A 24,608-nucleotide genomic window follows, 5' to 3' on the forward strand; every position below is an offset into this window, starting at 1 on the left:
CAGTTATCAAAGTACTGCTGTATTAGCAAACAAGAAGCATGACATAGCTAACTGTTTGTCCCTGATTACACTTACAGTATATGTAGTGTCTGTACAGAGATTCCTACACTTGTAAACAAGCAGTTATCAAAGTCCTGCTGTATTATACAACAAGAAGCATGACATAGCTAACTGTTTGTCCCTGATTACACTTACAGTATATATAGGGTCTGTACAGAGATCCCTACAATTGTAAACAAGCAGCTTTCAAAGTACTGCTGTATTATAAAACAAGAAGCATGACGTAGCTAACTGTTTGTTCCGGATTACACTTTCAGTTTATAGTGTCTGTACAGAGATCCGCTAACTGTTTGTACCTGAGTACACTTTCAGTATATAGTGTCTCTACAGAGATCCCTACACTGGTAAACAAGCAGCTATCACAGTACTGCTGTATTAGCAAACAAGAAGCATGACATAGCTAACTGTTTGTACCGGATTATACTTTCAGTATATACTGTCTGTACAGAGATTCCTACACTTGTAAACAGGCAGCTATCAAAGAACTGCTATATTATGTGTTAACACACCATGCACTGTTATAGTGTGTACAGTTGTTGTTATGTTATGCAGTTGTTGTACACTATAACCTTTCCGATACCGTTATAGGATGTTAACACTCCATGTCCTGTTATAGTGTGTACATTTGTTGTTATGTTATACAGTTGTTGTTCACTATAACCTTTCCTATACAGTTATAGGATGTTAACACACCATGTACTGTTATAGTGTGTACATTTGTTGTTATGTTATACAGTTGTTGTACACTATAACCTTTCCGATACAGTTATAGGATGTTAACACACCATGTACTGTTATAGTGTGTACATTTGTTGTTATGTTGTACAGTTGTTGTACGCTGTAACCTTTCCTATACAGTTATAGGATGTTAACACACCATGTACCATTATAGTGTGTACATTTGTTGTTATGTTGTACAGTTGTTGTACGCTATAACCTTTCCTATACAGTTGTGAAGTGTGCTAACATTCCCTGTACAGTTGTGTAATGTGCTAACATTCCCTGTACAGTTGTGTAGTGTGCTAACATTCCCTGTACAGTTGTGTAGTGTGCTAATTACATTTCCTGTACAGTTGTGTAGTGTGCTAACATTCCCTGTACAGTTGAAGTACAAACATGCTAACATTCCCTGTACAGTTGTGCAGTGTGCTAACATTCCCTGTACAGTTGTGGTATATATTTTGATATCAATTTTATACATTTGTTATGTTGAACAGTTGTTGTACGCTGTAACCTTTCCTATAGTATACAGTTAAAGTGACTGTCTCTATAGATATTTTTATTCAATCCTTAATTTCTTCAAACACTCGTTACAACAACTTACATCCTTATTCAACTGTTAAAAATACATCGTTTTAAAAATTACCGTTTTCTTAAATTCACTTCAATATGTAGCTATAGACTTGACTTAAGATGTTAAATAAGTCAAGGTATTTATGCTTGCAAATAACTTTTGATTAAAAGGTTACATATTGTATATATTTATATAATGATTTGCGTATGCATGAAAGATGATATTCACAAATACAACTACAAAGGCAGCATATTTCTTCAATATAATTATAAACATTTATGGTTTTAATTTATAGAAGATATCACCCCTCCATTAAGGGCTATCTCAGGGTGGATACGATGAAGTTAAAGAACGATAATCAAAGAAACAAAGTCTGTCAGTGTCAAAGCTAGACTACAGGATTTCTATAACACATACACCTTCAAACGACATTGTGAGGTTGCCTCGAACGTACCAACACCAGTACATCAGCAGGTTTAGATCTATGATCAGCAAGCAGCAGCCCAGTCGATCAACTGTCTGTGACGTTATCACTGTTTTATTAAATAAATGTACATTTTCTTTATGTTTGTAATTAATTTATTAATACCAGCCATATTTTGGTTAACTATATCATCAATAAGATTATTGGTGATAAAAGAAAACAGAAAATTAAAAAATGAATTTAATGAGATAACAATCAATAATCAGCTGTATTTTCTCAACTGTGTCATCAATAAGATTAAAATGTTGATTAGAAAACAGAAAATTAAAAAATGAATTTAATATGATAATATTTGAAAGGTAATCTTCAAATGTCTATTAACTTATAAGTTATTAAATGTTATGAATCATGATATTTCCTGTTGATCATTTTATTATAATTATATAACTGATCATGCTGTTTTCCGACTATAGTAATCTAATTATAACTTAAATCAATTATCATTGTACCTATATATAATTAAATGAAAATTTACTTGTGTGTTATGATATGTTGATGTGTATTTATATCTAGCACAACATTAACTTAAACACAACATGTAACAAATTCAATAACTGGCATACACATATATTGCGGGTCAGTCACAGAGTTATATTTTAGATCATGCTGTATTTGTCAAATGTTGAGATATAAAATGGTGGTTTTGAACTTTTCAAGGTCTTACCATTGAAATATTACCAAACTTATATTGAAGCATGATCATTAAGGAAAGGGAGAATCAAAGGAAGGATTTCATCATCAATTGGAAAGTTTCTCAAAATTTAAATGAAATTAGATATTGAAATATTGAATAGTGGTAATATCCAAAAATTATAAAAAGAGTTAATAAATATTTTGAAAGTTTTAGGTCATGGTAAAAGATTTGTTAAAGATTCTTAGAAGCTCTATTTTATCAGAGGAAATCTGCTCAGTTCAAATAAGTATATAAAAAAAACAAAAACAAAACTGTCATTTCATAAACAACTCCATGGTTTTTCAATTCATATTGTCTGTGCACATGTTAAACAATGACTAAATAAACTATTCGTGATGATTGGAAATGTCAAATTATTTGTGAATATGAAACTTTCAAAATCAATTAAACATACATGTATGTAACTTTTATGTGATGGAAATAAAGATTAAAGATAAACCCTCATATTCAAGATAAAATGTGTTAAAAGCGTTTTAGGAAATTTGTCAGCACATTATACCTTTTTTTTAAATTTAAGTATGGGAACAATAAGAATAAATATCTTTCTAAGTTTAGATTTACAACTTATTATTTTTAACACAACCTGGTTATTTTGGCACGACTGAATATTCAATTCAGTCACAAGAAGCTAACACTTGCAGATTTGAAGAAAGAAAGAAAATGTTATCAATCAAAACATGCAGACACTTGCATACAATTGTACATGTATATATATATAGATTATAGATCTAGATCTCTCTGATTAAAATCAGCAACTAAAAACTTAACCATCCTGCTGTATGAATCTGATAGCCAACTTTATTATTGCTGGAATTAAATTGCTATTCTAATCAATTTCCAAATTTTGATGAATAAACACTTTGAGAGAATGGAAAGTAATTAATGTAAATTGATCCAAAGGGCTTCAATGCATTATGGACATCAATTTAACCAATCAAATGAAGCCAGGTGGTCTCGTCAGATAGAATTTCTGACCATTTAATGCCCAACGTTGGGTCAAATTACGGACTGTCTAGACCAATCTCCTGTATATAAAAAGCCTGGTTGTACAAGCTTCATGACATGGTCAGATCGGAACAAAGTTTGACACCTGTCGATCAGCATTTGAAAATGTCACTGTATTAAAATTTAAACATGATATTCTAAACTAATCTATACTTAGGCATCCTTCGTATTTAAGCAAGTCATTTTAATTGCTGGATATCTGCAGTCAATTTAAATCTTAATTTATAATTTAGATTTAACAAGTAATCGTACTGTCACTTTTCTACATTGTGACTTTTATACGAATTGTCGGAACAATGTCCATTTATCGGGCTACTAACATTTTGTTACTCAGTGGTTAAGATAACTATCGAGATGTTTTGATACTTGTATATATGATACAATAGAATACTTAAGATTTTTGTTAAATGGCACTTAGTTTGATTTTAGAGTTCTGTGTGTAGCTGATTTTATACTTCAAATGATCTTCAGCTTTTCTCCTCATAACAAAATGTACAGAAACATCCTATTTTAAGGTACAAAAAGTATGGATTTCAGAAACATCCAGAACTTCTTTGACCACAGTGGCTGTGTGTGTAAAATTAGGTACAAACTTAAAGTTAAGATGACAATGCTTTGTACCCGTGTATGAGTTACATAACACCACAGGTGGTCTGTTCCGCTGCTATAGACACCAGGATCGACACTTGTGTAGACACAGATGAACCCCGATCACCACGTGTGATAGCATTGTTTACACAACATAAGAGGTCAAATAGTTCTGACACGAGTCACCGTCTAATCCACAGGGCGTTTATTCAAGATAACACATCTAAAAAAGGGAACAACTAAACAACGTTAATGCCAAATGAAAACTACATGGTTGCATTGTTGACAGCTTATTTAAATAGAACAATGCCAACATTTTCTTGACATGTAATCGTGTAAACATACATCAACATGTCATGTGCTTGTAATGTTGTCTAACTTACCAGTAAGTTCTCGGATACGTTGTAGGTCATATCGAGATTTACTCAAAAGCCTTCTTCTTATCAACAGGTAACCGGTGTAGCACGACACAAGAAAATAAATCCCTAAAATTCCGAAAGCGATCTTTCGCCAGTTTCGGAAATAAAGCCTCATGTCTGTACCTCCATGGGTCACGAACTGTCACCTCCAATTTCTTGTCATGAAATCAAATACACACGCGTCTTAAATAAATCCTGTTATACACTCGTCGCTTGTATCCTTATACTGCTGTTATTGTCGTAAGTTGACCGATTTATGAACAGTCACTGTGGTTTAACAACACCTGCTGAAAGTATCGATCAGTGGAGAAGTGGCCGCCTCACAGCTTTCAGCACGTTGGTTTCCGTATGTGCACTGAGCGACTGAAAGGTGGGATTTCCCCCCGGAAATAAACTCGTGTGTATATATTTCTAGAGAGAGTCATGTGACCCGAAACGAGATTCAAAATGGCGGCACCCAAGGAAAACGTGGACGCTAAAATGTCAGCAGACGAAAAAGAAGTATATTGTCAAATTGAAGCAACTGTACCAACTGGATTTGAGGTTACAGCGAAGCTTGAAGCTCTTGATGTATTTAAGACTGAAGCGAAAGCCGCAAGAGGTCACATCGTCATCAAAGTTCCGATAAAGGATGTCAAAAAGGTATTCTGTCATAAGCAAACTCAAACTGATCAGCTTATTACTGTATTAGGGCTACATGTATTTAGGTTCCCATAGATAACTATAGTATAGAGTGCCGAAAGAACTAATGATAATAAACCTCAGTAAGCATCGTTTATAATGTGACCAATTTAAGCATAAGCTTTAGATGAGCTATTTTTATACCGCCAAGGGGGCTGAAGGGAATAATTCAAAGTGTAGTTTTCTTCTTGAAGGAATGGCAACAATTAAGGGAATCAGAGAGTTTACAACTCACCGGTCAGATATCACTTTTTTTTTTCTGCCACCTCCTGGAATGGATTTGATCCGATCAAATCGAAATTCTTGGAAGAATGAGTGGAGTAGTCTGAAACTCGAACTTGATTGCACATGTACAGTCATTTTAATACATAATCAACAATCAGGGCTATACATACCGAGACACAGGTTGTGTTATACTCAAGAATAAGCCTTAAGTATGAGTCTACATATATTATGGAACCAGAATAAATATATTGGAGGAGCTATGAATATTAAGTTTACTGCTGCAGTGCATTTCGCTTTAAATCAGTTTTTATTATTTATTTATTATTTATTATCAAAACCCTGAAATGACCTCAAAAGGCATAAATCATCCATTAACGTTTACTTCAGTAGGCTTTTCTGAATTGCTGATAAGATTTTAGTCATCTTTTTTATGAAGCATCTGAAACTCGAACTTGATTGCACATGTACAGTCATTTTAATATATAATCAACAATCAGGGCTATACATACCGAGACACAGGTTGTGTTATACTCAAGAATAAGCCTTAAGTATGAGTCTACATATATTATGGAACCAGAATAAATATATTGGACGAGCTATGAATATTAAGTTTACTGCTGCAGTGCATTTCGCTTTAAATCAGTTTTTATTATTTATTTATTATTTATTATCAAAACCCTGAAATGACCTCAAAAGGCATAAATCATCCATTAACGTTTACTTCAGTAGGCTTTTCTGAATTGCTGATAAGATTTTAGTCATCTTTTTTATGAAGCATCTATGGGCCAAGGGCTTGTATAAAAGAAGGATTGATCTGCATAGTCCCCACGGATAGAAGGGCAGGGCCTAATAAGGCAAATAAAAGAAAATCTTAAACAGACTACAATACTCCTACAGTATCAATGTAAGATTTGAGCCAAAGGAGACTCGATGGTGACAAGATGATAAGTATATATATGTCCCTCCTCACTTTTGAGCCTAATGGGTAAAAGAAATATATCTTCAAAAGACTCCTCCTTCCATACAGGTGAAATAATCTAAGCTAAAGTTAGTTTGAATTTTATGCATCAATGGGCAAATGGGATCCTCTGTTGTTATAGTAAATGGTATGTTCCCTCAGGTACAGAAGGCGCAAGGCCCATTAGGGTCAAAATTACGGTACATTAGTGTCCAACATCAGTGACAATGACAATGACAAGTTTTTTATTCTCGCAAACTGGTTACAGTGTAGAGAATTATATACATATATATCTAGTACAGTTTACATATAAATCATGGTGTTAATGGCCAGTGTTAATTCGCTCAATTATGTGCTTAAGGAATTTTATAAGTGAAATTAGTTCTTCATTATTGACATAATTAAATAATGTATTAAACTTTAAAGTACTAGGACTTTCAAAATAGTATCTCGACATAAATTTTCTTCTGTTTTGCACTATCTGGTGGTCATTACAGTTAAATAAATAATGATATTCGTCTCCAATTTCATTTAGGTCACAAAACATACATTTTCTATCTTCTCTTGGAATGTTATTCCATCTACCACATTCAATAGGAAATTTTACATTACAAATTCTAAATTTACAATAAACATTTGCTAGTCTTGGAGGGAGATCTAGCAGGTATTTTTCTAATACTAAGTCATTTAAAAAAATTCTGTAATTGGTCCCTTTAGATGAATTGAAAACATCGCTTCTCCAATTATTAATGAATTTATCTTTTAGTATATGGAAAACTGTATTATTCAACCATTGGGTACTTTGGAATTCTTGACTTTCAAATATATTTATTAAATTACATTCATCAAGGATATTTTTAATACAATTCAACCATTGAGTATTATAGTTTATAATAATTTTATACATTTTATTACTTAACTTATTAGGTATTGGTTCTAACAATTTGGCCCAAAATCCAATCATTCTAACTTTGATATTTATACTCAGAGGAAATCTTCCTAATTCCCCATATATCATGAAATTGGGTGTCACCTGAAGAATATGTCAGAGATGCAGGTGCCATGTAGTAATCTGTCTGTCTGTCTGTCTTCCTTTGTTTGTTTGATTGGTTTTGATTTACTACCGGGTAGTTAAATTATCCAGCAGACAAGTTCAACCCCCCCCCCCCCGCAATTAAATAGTTTCTGATCAGGTTAAGGTCAAGGTCAATGCTAATAAAATAAAGCATGGTGTACATGTTCTTATCTTGTAATCCAAACTCCAAAAGATGTATCTTTTAGAAATTGGACACAGTGATGCACTGTAACATTTAGATATTTAGATATGGAATAGGGGTTTAAAAAAATGTCTAAGGTCAGATTTAGTTTGAGGCATCACTGAGCAAAGGGCTGGGACTCTATTTTTTGTGAAGGAAGGGTGTGGTTCATATACGTAGGGCCAAATAAAAAAAAATCTTTAGTGCAGATGAAGGTTCTTTTTTAGGGAGTAAAAAAGTTTTGGGTTATTTGAAAATTGAAATAAAGACATTTTTTTGTATATTTGGATTAGGCTATAAAGTGTTAGGTACTTTTTGTTTGAACGTTAAAGTGTATACTTCATTGTCATTAAAAGAGTTACATAGATACTAAGTGGGAAAAAAAACATCAGTTTTTTGACGTAGCTACATGTAATATTTAAAGTAGATAAGAAAGGAAATGAACTTGGACCAGAGTTGGCATGAACATAAAGACTAGCATATATATATATACCCGTTTTTGATATCTCTCGTTGACTCACTTTATATGACAGTGCATCTTGCGCAAGAATAGGTCCTCTACATCAGCGTTCCTTGTCCGCGATGCTCTCAGCTTAATTGCTGCCTTCGGCTGTCATTAGCCAAGGGGACTATTGGTTTTATATAATAGCTATATTTTCAATTATAGTATATCAATTCTATCTTCTTGTAATATGATGTATATGAACATGTAACTGTTCTGTTTCACTGTGTCTTGAAAAAGGAGCGGATCGCTCCGAAAATTTGACAACCTAAACTTGTCCACACTGTTGGAATTACTTCTTTGCCCCATATATATATGTATATAAATGTGCATTTGGATTGAAATTAACATAAATTTAGATTTAGGTGAATATGACCTTAATTGGCCCGGAGTTGTATGCCAGGAGGGTGGACTAGGATATATAATTAATGAAGGTGGTTATACTTTGATTGATGGGAACTGATGATAGAACTTTGAGATAAAACTCAATGTACTATATTTTCTTGAAGGTGCTGGAGCTTGGATGTGTGGACAACTGTTTTGTCGTCATGACCGAGATCAAGAAATTTCAATTTGCTGATGATGAAGTAAGTTCAATAAAGTAATTTCTGATGCTTTAAGAGAAACCTGATTCAGATTACATTCTTACTGGTAATTATGAAGATTGTAGAATCTATCGCCCCGGTCAGGTCATGTAAGTGTTGTAGATGGTGTTAAATGACATGGACGCATGGTGCTGTTGGAGGCTACTGCAATGGTGATGTGGGTAGGAAACTTGTGAAATACTGTGTGAATCAACATTGGATATTCTTTCTGTTTCTTATTTCATAATCAAACGACAACATGAAATATCTGTTCAATGCTTCTTTTTCATGTAAGGTTCTTTAAAATAAGTGTCAGAAAATATGTTTTTGATTTGTATGCACTGCATTTGCTATTAATTTCAACCGCACAACCAATACTTGATGAGAAAATCCAAATATATATAAGAATTTGATCCATGAATACCTTGCAAAATGTTAAGTGTAGCAATTATAATAAAAATTGTGTTATTTTACTTTATAAACCCAATGTTGACAATCATGTGACCTAGCTCTGATGATTCAGTCAACAGAAAATGGCAAATGGAAGCACCTTTTTAAGATAAACTGACAAATTCATTTCTTTCATATAATGAATCCAGTCCTATTTCAACCAAATCACTTTCTGTAATGGAATCTATAGGCTATGTATCATTAAATGAAAGAAAGGAATTTGTCAGTTTATCTCTAAAATTCCTCGAAAGGGAAGGTTTTTTTTCCACCATTTTTCCATGGACATAATCCTTAAAGGTCACGTGACTGAAACTTGCCATGGACGAGGTAATGGCCGGGCATGTAGAGGTGAAATATTATGATAAATGTTTATCAAGAACCTCTACAGTATTGTTAAACTCAGCCATGTAATCTGATGATTTTAATCAGATTGTGTTAAACTTCTTTTTTTTTCGTACATTAACTCTCAACACAATGTTGGTTAATTTTGAAATAAATTTCAAACAGTCATATTAAAATTATTTCTAATTCAATACTTATCAAATTACATTTAAGGTAAATGTCTTTGCCAATATTTTAATATATGACATTCTAAATTTTCTATAATTTCAAGTTTGAAATTTGATCTACAGATTGTGATCATGTCAATGATGTAGTGAAAGTTGCCACATGAACATGGGGATGACAACATTTTGTTTGATATCAGAAATTAAACTCCACTTTATTTCTGTGTTCTCAATGTAATGTGGCCCAAGGGAAATTACCTCCGAATACTTAAGTAAAGCTGTTATGTTCCTAGATCACTTTCAGAAAATGTGTGCGGTAGTGTATTTATAATTCACGTTTTCCCAAGCCATACATAGTACAGGGATTACTTTAACTCGTCGAAATGTCTCACAGAAATTGTGTTTTAATTGTTCTCTAATTCTATTTTTATGACAACACGAGACTAGAGTATGTACATGTAGGAAACACTGAGTACACTACAGACATAAGTGGACAAAGCTGGAATTATCCTAATAAACCTGTACAGACTAGTACACTACAGACAGAAGTGGACAAAACTGTAACTATCCTAATAAACCTGTACAGACTAGTACACTACAGACATAAGTGGACAAAACCGTAACTATCCTAATAAACCTGTACAGACTAGTACACTACAGACATAAGTGGACAAAACCGTAACTATCCTAATAAACCTGTACAGACTAGTACACTACAGACATAAGTGGACAAAACCGTAACTATCCTAATAAACCTGTACAGACTAGTACACTACAGACATAAGTGGACAACACTGTCATTATCCTAATAAACCTGTACAGACTAGTACACTACAGACATAAGTGGACAAAACCGTAACTATCCTAATAAACCTGTACAGACTAGTACACTACAGACATAAGTGGACAACACTGTCATTATCCTAATAAACCTGTACAGACTAGTACACTACAGACATAAGTGGACAAAACCGTAACTATCCTAATAAACCTGTACAGACTAGTACACTACAGACATAAGTGGACAAAACCGTAATTATCCTAATAAACCTGTGTACATACTAGTACACTACAGACAGAAGTGGACAACACTGTAATTATCCTAATAAACCTGTGGTAACCACTGTTTTTTTCCACATAATAGTGCATGCACATTGTTGTAAATAGTGTACATTTTATCATGCTTGACCATATGTTAGACGAGCCTTTGACTCAATATGTCATCAAGTTGGAATAAAGACAATTATTATGTTTCCCCTTCGAATGAAGGAGACATTGTATTAGTACTGGTTCTTCTTCCTTTTTTCTGGTTCTGGTTCTTCTAATCAAACTTGTCTGGGCCTTAACTTTTAAACTGTTTAAGATATCTTGATGAAACTTTAGATATGCATGCATCACCCACAGGAGGTGTGCAGTGCACTGGAATTAGGTCACTGTGACCTCCACCTCAAGGTCAAAGGTCAAATAAGTGCATATTTTCAGTAAATTCTTGTCCGGCCCATAATTCCTGATTAAGCTTGAAGTGTATCTGCATCACCCACAAAAGGTGTGCAGTGCAATCAAATTAGGTATCGTGCTTCACTATATACAGAGTTATGGCCCTTTGTTTAATTTTAATGCCAAAGTTTGTCCGTAAGCATAAGTTCCATGTTATTTCACCTACGTTGACCATACTTACCATATTAATAAATCTTAGGAAGGCGGAATTTCTCTCACTAAAATCAGATTTTATGCCCCACTACATACAGAGTTATGGCCCTTTGTTTATTTTTAATACCAAAGTTTGTCCACAGCATAACTTCCATGTTATTTCACCTATGTTGACCAAACTTGCTAAAGTTTTAATGTTTCTTGGGAAGTAGGAGTGTAGCATTCTAAATTCAGGTCGCGTGCCCCACTATATAAAGCGATATGGCCCTTTGTTAATTTTTTATACCAGAGTTTTTCTATTGGTTAATAAGTTGAGAAATATGTTTTTGTTCACAAAAACAAAATTCTAGTTAATATTATTATTAAATTAGGATTTTGTTAAAAGCAGTTAAAACACTGTAAAACATATATTTTTTTATCATTTTATGCCCAAAAGAAATAAAATATTATGATATTATGATATATTTGGAGCATGAAATTAAACTTAACATCATTTGTTCAAACACATTACCATTTACACCTTGCAATGCAAAAGAAGATTTCAAGCCAACATTTTTTTTATTTTTTTCAAATGTGAAATATTTCTGTTTATAAATCTTTGTAATGGACAGTTCTTGTTACTGTGACTTCTGTGCCAGCCCTTGCTGAAAAGCTGTGACTTGTTCCGTTATATGGTATCATCGCTACTGAAATCCTAGAAATATTTCAATTTTCTGTAAAAAATATGTTTTGCTCAAAATAAATTTTCATGGCTCGTCTGGGCTACTTGATCAGAGCATAATACCATACAATTACAGTTGAAAGCTAGTGCTGTATCTTGTTAATATATTTATAAAAATGAGAAAACAATTTGATAGAAAAAAAAAAAAACAGCATTTTTTTCAGCAAAATGTGAAATTTCATCCTGGAAAATTTGCAAATTTATTTTATAATTGAGATTTTTAAGGCTTTGTTTTGAAAATCACATTAATCATTCTGTCAATTTTGTTTTTTTCTATTTGATGAAAATGTTTTGATTTAAATTTTCAGTAACTAATTGGATTTTTTTTTATAAAAATGGACCGTACTAACAATCTCTATATGATGTAATTTTGAACTTGGACTGTGTTTGTGCTTATCAAGATAAACCACTGTCAAAGAAGCCTTTATATAACAGAACAAAATAAGTTTAAAAACAATAACTTTTTAACAATTATATGTAACCATTGTTAGAGTTTGCATGTGCTAGACCCCTAAACAGTCATTCTTCATAGATGTCAATATACATTGAATACTTTGGCTAAATCTTAGCTCATTTACATACACTGAGCACCTATCATAACATTGACTATGAATCTGCCCTTTCAGAAAAACCAAAATGATTAATTGGAAAATGTCTTTCAAAATCAAAAAGAATTGTATGTTGCCTTGCTAGTTCAAGCCTGTTGCAATGTGTCTCAGACGCTGAATTAAAAAAACATAGTTCACATTAATAGTAACAGATTGCAAGGGGATTGTCACACATACCAATACATTTCAACCAGAATATGCGATACACTTTCTTATGAGGCAATTTTGAAAACTTGCCAACATGTAAAATAAAGGTGTTTCATTCAAAGACAACCTATCCATATTACAAACACATATCCATGGTGTGTTTTCAAGAAATTTCATGAGAAATCTATTTCTATTATGTTATAAACTTTTATTTATTTTACAACAATTATGAAACATACTATATATCAACTTATATTAACCACTCTTGTTAGCCCGCAGTCTAACTTGCAGGGGGTCTGAAAGTGGAAGGAGACCAGAGAACCTGGAGAAAACCCGAATGGTCAGATAGGTGACGACATATCTTTTCACGTCAGATCAGGGAATCAAACCCTGGCTGTCTTGGTGAAAGGTGGTTGCACTATCCACTGCTCCACCCTGAACCAGTCTGTATCTATTTCAAGTAGTTATAAATGATATCTGTCATGTTTTAACCATTTGTGTTTCACAATTTAACAGACGTTATCTTGTCTTTTCAGATGAAATGTATGTCACAACTGCGAAACCTTGTTCCAGATTTAGATTGGGACCTGGGACTACAGGCGTGGAATAAGGTGTATGACTTCCCCCACTCCATCGCTTCCCGCCCTTCCGTCATACCAGCTGACCTTGGAGAACCAATCAGCACTAAGGATATCTTCAGACCAAAGAAACAACCAAAAGTACGCAATGCCAAAGACTCTAATAAAAGGCTCTGGACCACAAGGTACAAGGATAGAAAGAAAAACAAACGGGACAATATCTCAACAGAAGAAACGGAAAATGTGAAGAAAGGGGACTGCCAAGTTGATTCACCATCACAAGAGAGTCGAGGCGACAACCAATCAGATGCAGGAACTTTGTCATGTGATATAGATGCCGGTGTCACAGATAAAGCCTCCTCAGAAGGAAAGGCTTCTGGTGACATCGACAAAATTTCAGCAGATTCATCAGCTACAGAAAAAAAGATAGGGGATGAATCTCAGGCGGAAGAAGGACCGTCCAAAAAGCAGAAAGTTAAAATCACTTCCTGGGACCCAAACATGCCAGCATTCCGCGTGACCTGTAAGCGAGCAGGAACAAATCACAAGTTTGACTCCATGTGTGCCGCTTCTAATTTTGGGGCGGCCATCAACAACTACTTCAACTGGAATGTAGACATGGTAAAATTTGACATTGAGGTGGTGTTGAATATCAGTGAGAATGACATTCGTGTGTGTTTGGCCCTCACCAAAGGTAGCTTACACAAGAGGAACATCGTCTCCTTTGGTCCCACCACCCTTAGGGCCACTATTGCATACAGCATGCTAAGGTAAGAACTTACTCTAAAAGGCCAGATTTATATAACACCACCTGGTAACAAAAAATTATTAATTGTGTTGACCCTGATGAAGACATTTTCAAAAACAATGCACTGACATCATAGATTTACTTTCATGCAAAAATTTGTAATAGGAAAATGTTTATCTACAAATGTAATACATGTATACCTAGATCTTTCTCTCATTTCCCTGTGTGTAAAATAGCTGTCCAGGGTAAGAAAGGGGCGTAGGAAATTTCTATCTTACACCCCATTTCATTTGACGTGACGTCACAATTGCTCGACAATGACGTGGCGTCACAAATTCGGAACTCTCCGATGCCGCAATGCGGAGAAGGCGACGTGATGAAATTAAAAACTTTTTACGATATATTTACCGTACACGTTAGAAAGATGTGATTAATTTTCCTGCACAAACTCTTGTTTGCCAATATGGGATATACTAAATCTGGCTGGCTGATTCATTTTCGTCCAAAAAGCTCAGGGGGGGATTGATATTTTCAAAATGGTGGCCAGTCCAAATGCATTTTCATGGTTTCTGAGCTTATTCTGGTGGTTGGAATGAGAGAAAATTACTCTTTCAAGCCCAAGGGTGTATAGGATAGGGAAGATCCACCCTCAGGATTTTCAAATTTGGCAAAACCCTCGGGTGGAATTTCCCTATCCTACACCCCTGAGCATGGAAGAGTCTTACATTATTCAGCTGGATATAGATAGGATTTTATATTAAACAAAAACACAGAAAGATTGTCTTTTGAGATCCTGTGATAAACAGTCCATTTTATCAGTTTAACTTTCTAGTTTCAGGGAAAATAATGTTACCTGAGCTTATAATAATGTAAGACTTTCAATTTCTACCATTTGGAAGTTTATATTAAACAAAAACACAGAAAGATTGTCTTTTGAGATCCTGTGATAAACAGTCCATTTTATCAGTTTAACTTTCTAGTTTCAGGGAAAATAATGTTACCTGAGCTTATAATAATGTAAGACTTTCAATTTCTACCATTTGGAAGTTATTTGTACATTCTGTATTTGTATTTTATACAACTAAAAAAAAAGAGCCATTTGATAAAAAGAATTATTTTACAAAGTTATTTACGTAAACTTCTTGTGGGCCAAAACGACAAGTGCAGTTAACAAGATTGAGTGAAAAAATTGCAAAACACTTTCTTCCCCTGTTTTCAAACATTCTATTCACTCTGAGGTCATTAGAAACAAGGCATTAAAGCAATGAGACTTAATATCTATCTAGTCTGTCTCAGTTTCTTGAGTAGATATGTCTGGGTGTTGGTGTACATGATTACGTCAGAGAAATGACCCAGGGAATCATCTGGAGCTTTCTGATACTATTGGCTTTGGCATTGCATTCCAAACAGTGTGAAGACATTGAGTTTCCGTCAGTCCCAATGCTGGTAAATTTTGGTGATTTTTTTTTGTATCACAGCTATAAAACTGCTGATAGGAGAGTTTATTTCAGTGTTATTATACTGTTAGGGGTCATATTAAGGTTGCTTATGGTTTCACCAGGCTTTACTGTACTGTTAGAGGTCATATTAAGGTTGATTATGGTTTCACCACGCTTTACTATACTGTTAGAGGTCATATTAAGGTTGCTTATGGTTTCACAAGGCTTTACTATACTATTAGAGGTCATATTAAGGTTGCTTATGGTTTCACCAGGCTTTACTGTACTGTTAGAGGTCATATTAAGGTTGGTTTTGGTGTCACCAGGCTTTACTATACTGTTAGGGGTCATATTAAGGTTGATTATGGTTTCACCAGGATTTACTATACTGTTAGAGGTCATATTACGGTTGCTTATGGTTTCACCAGGCTTTAGTGTACTGTTAGAGGTCATATTAAGGTTGTTTATGGTTTCACAAGGCTTTACTATACTATTAGAGGTCATATTAAGGTTGCTTAGGGTTTCACCAGGCTTTAGTGTACTGTTAGGGGCCATATTAATGTTGCTTGTGGTTTCACTAAGCTTTACTATCCTGTAAGGGGTCATATTAAGGTTGCTTTTGGTTTCTCCAGGCTTTACTATACTGTTAGAGGGCATATTAAGGGTGCTTATGGTTTCACCAGGCTTTAGAGTACTGTTAGGGGTCATATTAATGTTGCTTGTGGTTTCACTAAGCTTTACTATACTGTAAGGGGTCATATTAAGGTTGCTTTTGGTTTTACCAGGCTTTACTATACTGTTAGAGATCATATTAAGGTTGCTTATGGTTTCACTAAGCTTTACTATACTGTTAGAAGTCATATTAAGGTTGATTATGGTTTCACCACGCTTTACTATACTGTTAGAGGTCATATTACGGTTGCTTATGGTTTCACCAGGCTTTAGTGTACTGTTAGAGGTCATATTAAGGTTGGTTTTGGTGTCACCAGGCTTTACTATACTGTTAGAGGTCATATTAAGGTTGCTTATGGTTTCACCAGGCTTTAGTGTACTGTTAGGGGTCATATTAATGTTGCTTGTGGTTTCACTAAGCTTTACTATACTGTAAGGGGTCATATTAAGGTTGCTTTTGGTTTCACCAGGCTTTACTATACTGTTAGAGGTCATATTAAGGTTGATTATTGTTTCACCAGGCTCTACTGTACTGTTAGAGGTCATATTAAGGTTGATTATGGTTTCACCAGGCTTTACTATACTGTTAGAGGTCATATTAAGGTTGCTTGTGGTTTCACCAGGCTTTACTGTACTGTTAGGGGTCATATTAAGGTTGATTATGGTTTCTCCAGGCTTTACTATACTGTTAGAGGTCATATTAAGGTTGCTTGTGGTTTCTCCAGGCTTTACTATACTGTTAGAGGTCATATTAACGTTGCTTGTGGTTTCATCAGGCTTTACTATACTGTTAGGGGTCATATTAAGGTTGCTTGTGGTTTCACCAGGCTTTACTATACTGTTAGATGTCTCATTAAGGATGCTTATGGTTTCACCAGGCTTTACTATACTGTTAGAGGTCATATTAAGGTTGCTTATGGTTTCACCAGGCTTTACTATACTGTTAGAGGTCATATTAAGGTTGCTTATGGTTTCACCAGGCTTTACTATACTGTTAGAGGTCATATTAAGGTTGCTTATGGTTTCACCAGGCTTTACTATACTGTTAGAGGTCATATTAAGGTTGCTTATGGTTTCACCAGGCTTTACTATACTGTTAGAGGTCATATTAAGGTTGCTTATGGTTTCACCAGGCTTTACTATACTGTTAGAGGTCATATTAAGGTTGCTTATGGTTTCACCAGGCTTTACTATACTGTTAGAGGTCATATTAAGGTTGCTTATGGTTTCACCAGGCTTTACTATACTGTTAGAGGTCATATTAAGGTTGCTTATGGTTTCACCAGGCTTTACTATACTGTTAGAGGTCATATTAAGGTTGCTTATGGTTTCACCAGGCTTTACTATACTGTTAGAGGTCATATTAAGGTTGCTTATGGTTTCACCAGGCTTTACTATACTGTTAGAGGTCATATTAAGGTTGCTTATGGTTTCACCAGGCTTTACTATACTGTTAGAGGTCATATTAAGGTTGCTTATGGTTTCACCAGGCTTTACTATACTGTTAGAGGTCATATTAAGGTTGCTTATGGTTTCACCAGGCTTTACTATACTGTTAGAGGTCATATTAAGGTTGCTTATGGTTTCACCAGGCTTTACTATACTGTTAGAGGTCATATTAAGGTTGCTTATGGTTTCACCAGGCTTTACTATACTGTTAGAGGTCATATTAAGGTTGCTTATGGTTTCACCAGGCTTTACTATACTGTTAGAGGTCATATTAAGGTTGCTTATGGTTTCACCAGGCTTTACTATACTGTTAGAGGTCATATTAAGGTTGCTTATGGTTTCACCAGGCTTTACTATACTGTTAGAGGTCATATTAAGGTTGCTTATGGTTTCACCAGGCTTTACTATACTGTTAGAGGTCATATTAAGGTTGCTTATGGTTTCACCAGGCTTTACTATACTGTTAGAGGTCATATTAAGGTTGCTTATGGTTTCACCAGGCTTTACTATACTGTTAGAGGTCATATTAAGGTTGCTTATGGTTTCACCAGGCTTTACTATACTGTTAGAGGTCATATTAAGGTTGCTTATGGTTTCACCAGGCTTTACTATACTGTTAGAGGTCATATTAAGGTTGCTTATGGTTTCACCAGGCTTTACTATACTGTTAGAGGTCATATTAAGGTTGCTTATGGTTTCACCAGGCTTTACTATACTGTTAGAGGTCATATTAAGGTTGCTTATGGTTTCACCAGGCTTTACTATACTGTTAGAGGTCATATTAAGGTTGCTTATGGTTTCACCAGGCTTTACTATACTGTTAGAGGTCATATTAAGGTTGCTTATGGTTTCACCAGGCTTTACTATACTGTTAGAGGTCATATTAAGGTTGCTTATGGTTTCACCAGGCTTTACTATACTGTTAGAGGTCATATTAAGGTTGCTTATGGTTTCACCAGGCTTTACTATACTGTTAGAGGTCATATTAAGGTTGCTTATGGTTTCACCAGGCTTTACTATACTGTTAGAGGTCATATTAAGGTTGCTTATGGTTTCACCAGGCTTTACTATACTGTTAGAGGTCATATTAAGGTTGCTTATGGTTTCACCAGGCTTTACTATACTGTTAGAGGTCATATTAAGGTTGCTTATGGTTTCACCAGGCTTTACTATACTGTTAGAGGTCATATTAAGGTTGATTATGGTTTCACCAGGCTTTACTATACTGTTAGAGGTCATATTAAGGTTGCTTATGGTTTCACCAGGCTTTACTATACTGTTAGAGGTCATATTAAGGTTGCTTGTGGTTTCACTAAGCTTTACTATACTGTTAGAGGTCATTTTAAGGTTGCTAATTATGGTTTCACCAGGCTTTACTATACTGTTAGAGGTCATATTAAGGTTGCTAATTTTGGTTTCACCAGGCTTTACTATACTGTTAGAGGTCATATTAAGGTTGATTATGGTTTCACCAGGCTTTACTATACTGTTAGAGGTCATATTAAGGTTGGTAATTATGGTTTCACCAGGCTTTACTATACTGTTAGAGGTCATATTAAGGTTGCTTATGGTTTCTCCAGGCTTTAGTGTACTGTTAGGGGTCATATTAAGGTTGCTTGTGGTGTCACCAGGCTTTAGTGTATGACATTTTAGGTTACTTGAATTTCTGAGACATATTGTCATTGTCTTTTCTTCCGCCATCATATTTGTGTTTCATGTTAATATTTTTGACTTCTCTGCAGAAACCAAGATCCATCTGTCAGGTTTGTTGACAATTGGTGGTACATGTAAAATATTCAACATGTGATGGATATCAGAATATATATTAAAAAAAGGGCACAGAACCCCTTGGGCTGGAACTGCCAGGTGTGGCCATTAGGGGCCACAGTCACTTATTGTAAAACCTTCAAAAACTTCTTTGCAACTAACTGTTGAATTTTGATCATTATTTCATAACAGGATCTTGAAGGTGATAAGGATCAATAAGCAACTGACCCACAAGAGGCTATGAGGTGGGGCCATAAGATATCACTTAGTGCAAAACCTTCAACAGATATCTCCTCTGAAACTTACAAAAAAGATCCTTAGATGATGAGGATCAGAATCGTTACTCAATAAGTGGTTGACCAACCAGGGGATTAAGGGGCAAGGCCATAAGGGGACACAGAAGGCAAAACCTTCACAAGACATCTTATCTGAAAGTAATAAGTAGATTTCCACCAGCATTCCAAAAATATTCGAATGATAGGGATCAGAACCTATACTCAGATAGGAATTGACTCCCAGGGGGAATTGCAGGGTGGGTCTTATAAGGGATCAATTAATACAAAACCTTCAAAAGTCATCTATTAAATTGAAATAATTCAAATTGTTGAAAACAAATTACTTTGAACAATGCAGTATTTTATGTCACAGAGTCATAATTGGTAAAACACGCAAATGGCATCTTCTGAAAAACAAGAACATCTAGAGTCATTATGTTAAATTGTTTAGCTGTTAGCTTTGTGGCATGACAATTGCTAGAAACTTTCAAAAAGAAACGACCTTGACCAATTTTCAAGGTCACATGTGTCAGATCTGCTAAAAACTCAAATGACTTCTTAAGAACCAAAAACATCTTTTAAATGCTTTGTTTTTAAATTTCTGTCATGTTCTTTGTTACTAAATTATCTTCTTTCAAATTAGAGGCCATGGTGGCCAAGTGGTTAAGGCGTCTAACATTCTGCTACCACTAGCCCTCCACCACTGGGTCGCGGGTTTCATGGCCTACGAGGGGAAGTCGCCAGGTACTGGCTGTACGTCAGTGAAAATGAATTACAAATGCATACATGTACATTGATGTTTCAAACAATTTAAATACTGCTCTGATTTTTTTCTCCAGTTAAATTACCCATTGTTGTATGACTTTCAATATTTTTTAAACAGATTATGTGAAATCAAGCCTGGAGATGTTGTCTGTGATCCAATGTGTGGTACTGGAAGTATCCCTATAGAGGTAAGCTTTGTCTCCTATCAGAGGAACAGGAAGTATCCCTTAAGAGGTAAGATCTGTCTCCTATCAGAGGGACAGGAAGTATCACTATAGAGGTAAGATCTGTCGCCTATCAGAGGGACAGGAAGTATCCTTATAGAGGTAATATCTGTCTCCTATCAGAAGAACAGGAAGTATCCCTACATAGGTAATATCTGTCTCCTGTCTGAGGACCAGGAAGTATCCCTATAGAGGGAAGATTTGTCTCCTATCAGATGAACAGGAAGTATCCCTTAAGAGGTAAGATCTGTCTACTATCAGAGGAACAGGAAGTATCTCTATAGGGGTAAGATCTGTCTCCTATCAGAGGAACAGGAAGTATCCCTATAGAGGTAAGTTCTGTCTCCTATCAGAGGAACAGGAAGTATCCCTATATAGGTAATATCTGTCTCCTATCTGAGGAACAGGAAGTATCCCTATAGGGGTAAGATTTGTCTCCTATCAGAGGAACAGGAAGTATCCCTATAGAGGTAAGATCTGTCTCCTATCAGAGGAACAGGAAGTATCCCTATAGAGGTAAGATCTGTCTCCTATCAGAGGAACAGGAAGTATCCCTATAGAGGTAAGATCTGTCTCCTATCAGAGGAACAGGAAGTATCCCTATAGAGGTAAGATCTGTCTCCTATCAGAGGAACAGGAAGTATCCCTATAGAGGTAAGATCTGTCTCCTATCAGAGGAACAGGAAGTATCCCTATAGAGGTAAGATCTGTCTCCTATCAGAGGAACAGGAAGTATCCCTATAGAGGTAAGATCTGTCTCCTATCAGAGGAACAGGAAGTATCCCTATAGAGGTAAGATCTGTCTCCTATCAGAGGAACAGGAAGTATCCCTATAGAGGTAAGATCTGTCTCCTATCAGAGGAACAGGAAGTATCCCTATAGAGGTAAGATCTGTCTCCTATCAGAGGAACAGGAAGTATCCCTATAGAGGTAAGATCTGTCTCCTATCAGAGGAACAGGAAGTATCCCTATAGAGGTAAGATCTGTCTCCTATCAGAGGAACAGGAAGTATCCCTATAGAGGTAAGATTTGTCTCCTATCAGAGGAACAGGAAGTATCCCTATAGAGGTAAGATCTGTCTCCTATCAGAGGAACAGGAAGTATCCCTATAGAGGTAAGATCTGTCTCCTATCAGAGGAACAGGAAGTATCCCTATAGAGGTAAGATCTGTCTCCTATCAGAGGAACAGGAAGTATCCCTATAGAGGTAAGATCTGTCTCCTATCAGAGGAACAGGAAGTATCCCTATAGAGGTAAGATCTGTCTCCTATCAGAGGAACAGGAAGTATCCCTATAGAGGTAAGATCTGTCTCCTATCAGAGGAACAGGAAGTATCCCTATAGAGGTAAGATCTGTCTCCTATCAGAGGAACAGGAAGTATCCCTATAGAGGTAAGATCTGTCTCCTATCAGAGGAACAGGAAGTATCCCTATAGAGGTAAGATCTGTCTCCTATCAGAGGAACAGGAAGTATCCCTATAGAGGTAAGATCTGTCTCCTATCAGAGGAACAGGAAGTATCCCTATAGAGGTAAGATCTGTCTCCTATCAGAGGAACAGGAAGTATCCCTATAGAGGTAAGATCTGTCTCCTATCAGAGGAACAGGAAGTATCCCTATAGAGGTAAGATCTGTCTCCTATCAGAGGAACAGGAAGTATCCCTATAGAGGTAAGATCTGTCTCCTATCAGAGGAACAGGAAGTATCCCTATAGGGGAAGATCTGTCTCCTATCAGAGGAACAGGAATTATCCCTATAGGGGTAAGATCTGTCTCCTATTAGAGGAACAGGAAGTATCCCTATAGAGATAAGATCTGTCTCCTATCAGAGGAACAGGAAGTATCCCTATCAAGGGAAGATCTGTCTCCTATCAGAGGAACAGGAAGTATCCCTATAGATGTAAGATCTGTCTCCTATCAGAGGAACAGGAAGTATCCCTATATAGGTAAGATCAGTTTCCTATCAGAGGAACAGGAAGTATCTCTATAGGGGTAAGATCTGTCTCCTATCAAAGGGGAGAGAACACAGCTAAAAGGGGGAAAACAATGTTTCTTTTTAGTTCTGGTTATACGATCATCTTATCTGAAGATTCAGGACGACCTAGTCATGCAAATAACTTTACACCTATCAAACTTTTCATCAGCCATTTGGCTGTTTGTTATTTTCCTCCAAGTTGGCATTATTTTCAAGTTTGGTTTTGTCTCAAAACTTGAGAAAGCACTACTTGACAATAGTGAACCACTTTATATAAGTAGAATTTTCTTTTCTGTGTGACAGGTATGTTTAATACTAAGTTTACGAGTGAAAACAACTCACCTTACGATGCATTTACACTTTCCATCTAAACCACTTTTTTTGAAACTACAGTGGCTAGAAATTAATAAAAGGGTGAATTATCACAAAGCTGTACTGATATATAAATCAATTAATGGATTAACACCTAAATACCTCAAGAATTTATTTGTCCAACCTCCATCTAATTATACTTTACGTTCTACAACAGATAGAGAACTGATCCAACCCAAACCTAAGATAGAACTATATAAGAAAAGCTTTCAAATGTCTGGTATTCATGTATGGAATGGATTGCCCTTACAAATCAAAAATTCTGACAGTCTACAGTCTTTCAAGACAAAATGTTTTAAGCACTTTCTTCACCTCTGATTTCTAGTTTGATCCATATTTATATTATGACCATATTGCTGTATCCTCCATGTTATCAAGTTCCTGTGCTAGAAAGATTACAATCTTTGCAATGTTGTCTGTAAGTTACTATGTATATGCTTCTTGATTTCATATTTAAGTATTGATAATACAATTACATTGTGTCCATGTACAATTAATTTACTATACATTTTACAGCATTATGTTTGGCTGCAATTATGCTAGAACTGTATTTCAAATCTATGCAATGTTGCCTTTGATTTTCCTGAATTTATATTCATATTTAATGCTATTACTCTGTATATATTATTGCCGTAGATTGTAGTGAAGGCCTCAAGGGAGAATAGTTTTGTAAATAATTGAGCTACCTTCTATAAATAAAGCATTAATATTATTACTATTATTATACCCATCGGATGTAAAGCGACACCTCACATCAGCTAACTTCTAAAACATAATGTTGCAACTGGAGTTATCACCCTTAGTATATAGTCCAAGCCAAGGTAAAAATTGTCGATTTATGGCTTTGTGTGACACGGAGGAAAAATATTTTCGAATGTGAGATTTATGGCTCACGTGGTGTGAGACATGTTTCATCGTGAGTTAGGATGTCTCGGCGTGAGATTTTGTCCTTATCACAGTAGTTCTTTTAATATTTCTGTGCAAACAATCATTCATTTTGTATTCGGTGAAAGAGCTAAAGAAATTCGAATGAACCCTGAACCTCTTCTATGTTTACCGCTGGTATCTTTGTGACATGCCAGTCTGTTATCTTGCATAACAGAAGCTGCATTCACCTGTTTTATGCTGTGTAGTTTTGTGTTCACAGCTGAATCTAGACAGTTTGGTCATTTAGCCATTCAGTGTAAATTTATGTTTTCTGTGAATGATGTACTTGTTTGTTTCCGAAGACAGGTCAGAAAGTATAGTATATCACAAAAGTTGTTTCCAAGGTCGGAGAGTATATTACAAGCATGGATACTAGGGTTGAAGACTATTACAAGTGTTGTTACCAGGGTTGGAGAGAACATAATAACAAGTGTTGTTACCAGGGTCGGAGATAACATAATAACAAGTGTTGTTACCAGGGTTGGAGATAACATAATAACAAGTGTTGTTACCAGGGTCGGAGATAACATAATAACAAGTGTTGTTACCAGGGTTGGAGATAACATAATAACAAGTGTTGTTACCAGGGT

At 35.4% G+C, this 24,608-nt stretch overlaps 2 protein-coding genes across 3 annotated transcripts in view; one reads left to right on the forward strand and one right to left on the reverse strand.

Moving 5' to 3' along the window:
* LOC110443872 (transmembrane protein 5-like) overlaps positions 1-4,915 on the reverse strand; it is a 136,396-nt gene extending 131,481 nt beyond the window's left edge. Inside the window, exon 1 of the mRNA XM_021488309.1 lies at positions 4,509-4,915. Within this exon, the coding sequence (XP_021343984.1) occupies positions 4,509-4,659 (151 nt within the window). The 5' untranslated portion in view covers positions 4,660-4,915. The remainder of the gene's footprint in view (positions 1-4,508) is intronic.
* A 42-nt stretch (positions 4,916-4,957) lies between these two features.
* Positions 4,958-24,608, forward strand: part of LOC110443871 (THUMP domain-containing protein 3-like) — a 35,579-nt gene continuing 15,928 nt past the window's right edge. For both annotated transcript variants that reach the window (XR_002462154.1, XM_021488308.1), the window contains exons 1-4: positions 4,958-5,186; positions 8,676-8,753; positions 13,369-14,180; positions 20,644-20,713. Coding sequence is in view for 1 of the 2 variants with exons in the window: in XM_021488308.1 (XP_021343983.1) it covers positions 4,992-5,186; positions 8,676-8,753; positions 13,369-14,180; positions 20,644-20,713 (1,155 nt within the window). In the remaining variant the exon portion in view is untranslated. The remainder of the gene's footprint in view (positions 5,187-8,675; positions 8,754-13,368; positions 14,181-20,643; positions 20,714-24,608) is intronic.

The sequence above is a fragment of the Mizuhopecten yessoensis genome, unplaced genomic scaffold (assembly GCF_002113885.1).
Source record: "Mizuhopecten yessoensis strain PY_sf001 unplaced genomic scaffold, ASM211388v2 scaffold716361, whole genome shotgun sequence".
NCBI lineage: Eukaryota > Metazoa > Mollusca > Bivalvia > Pectinida > Pectinidae > Mizuhopecten > Mizuhopecten yessoensis.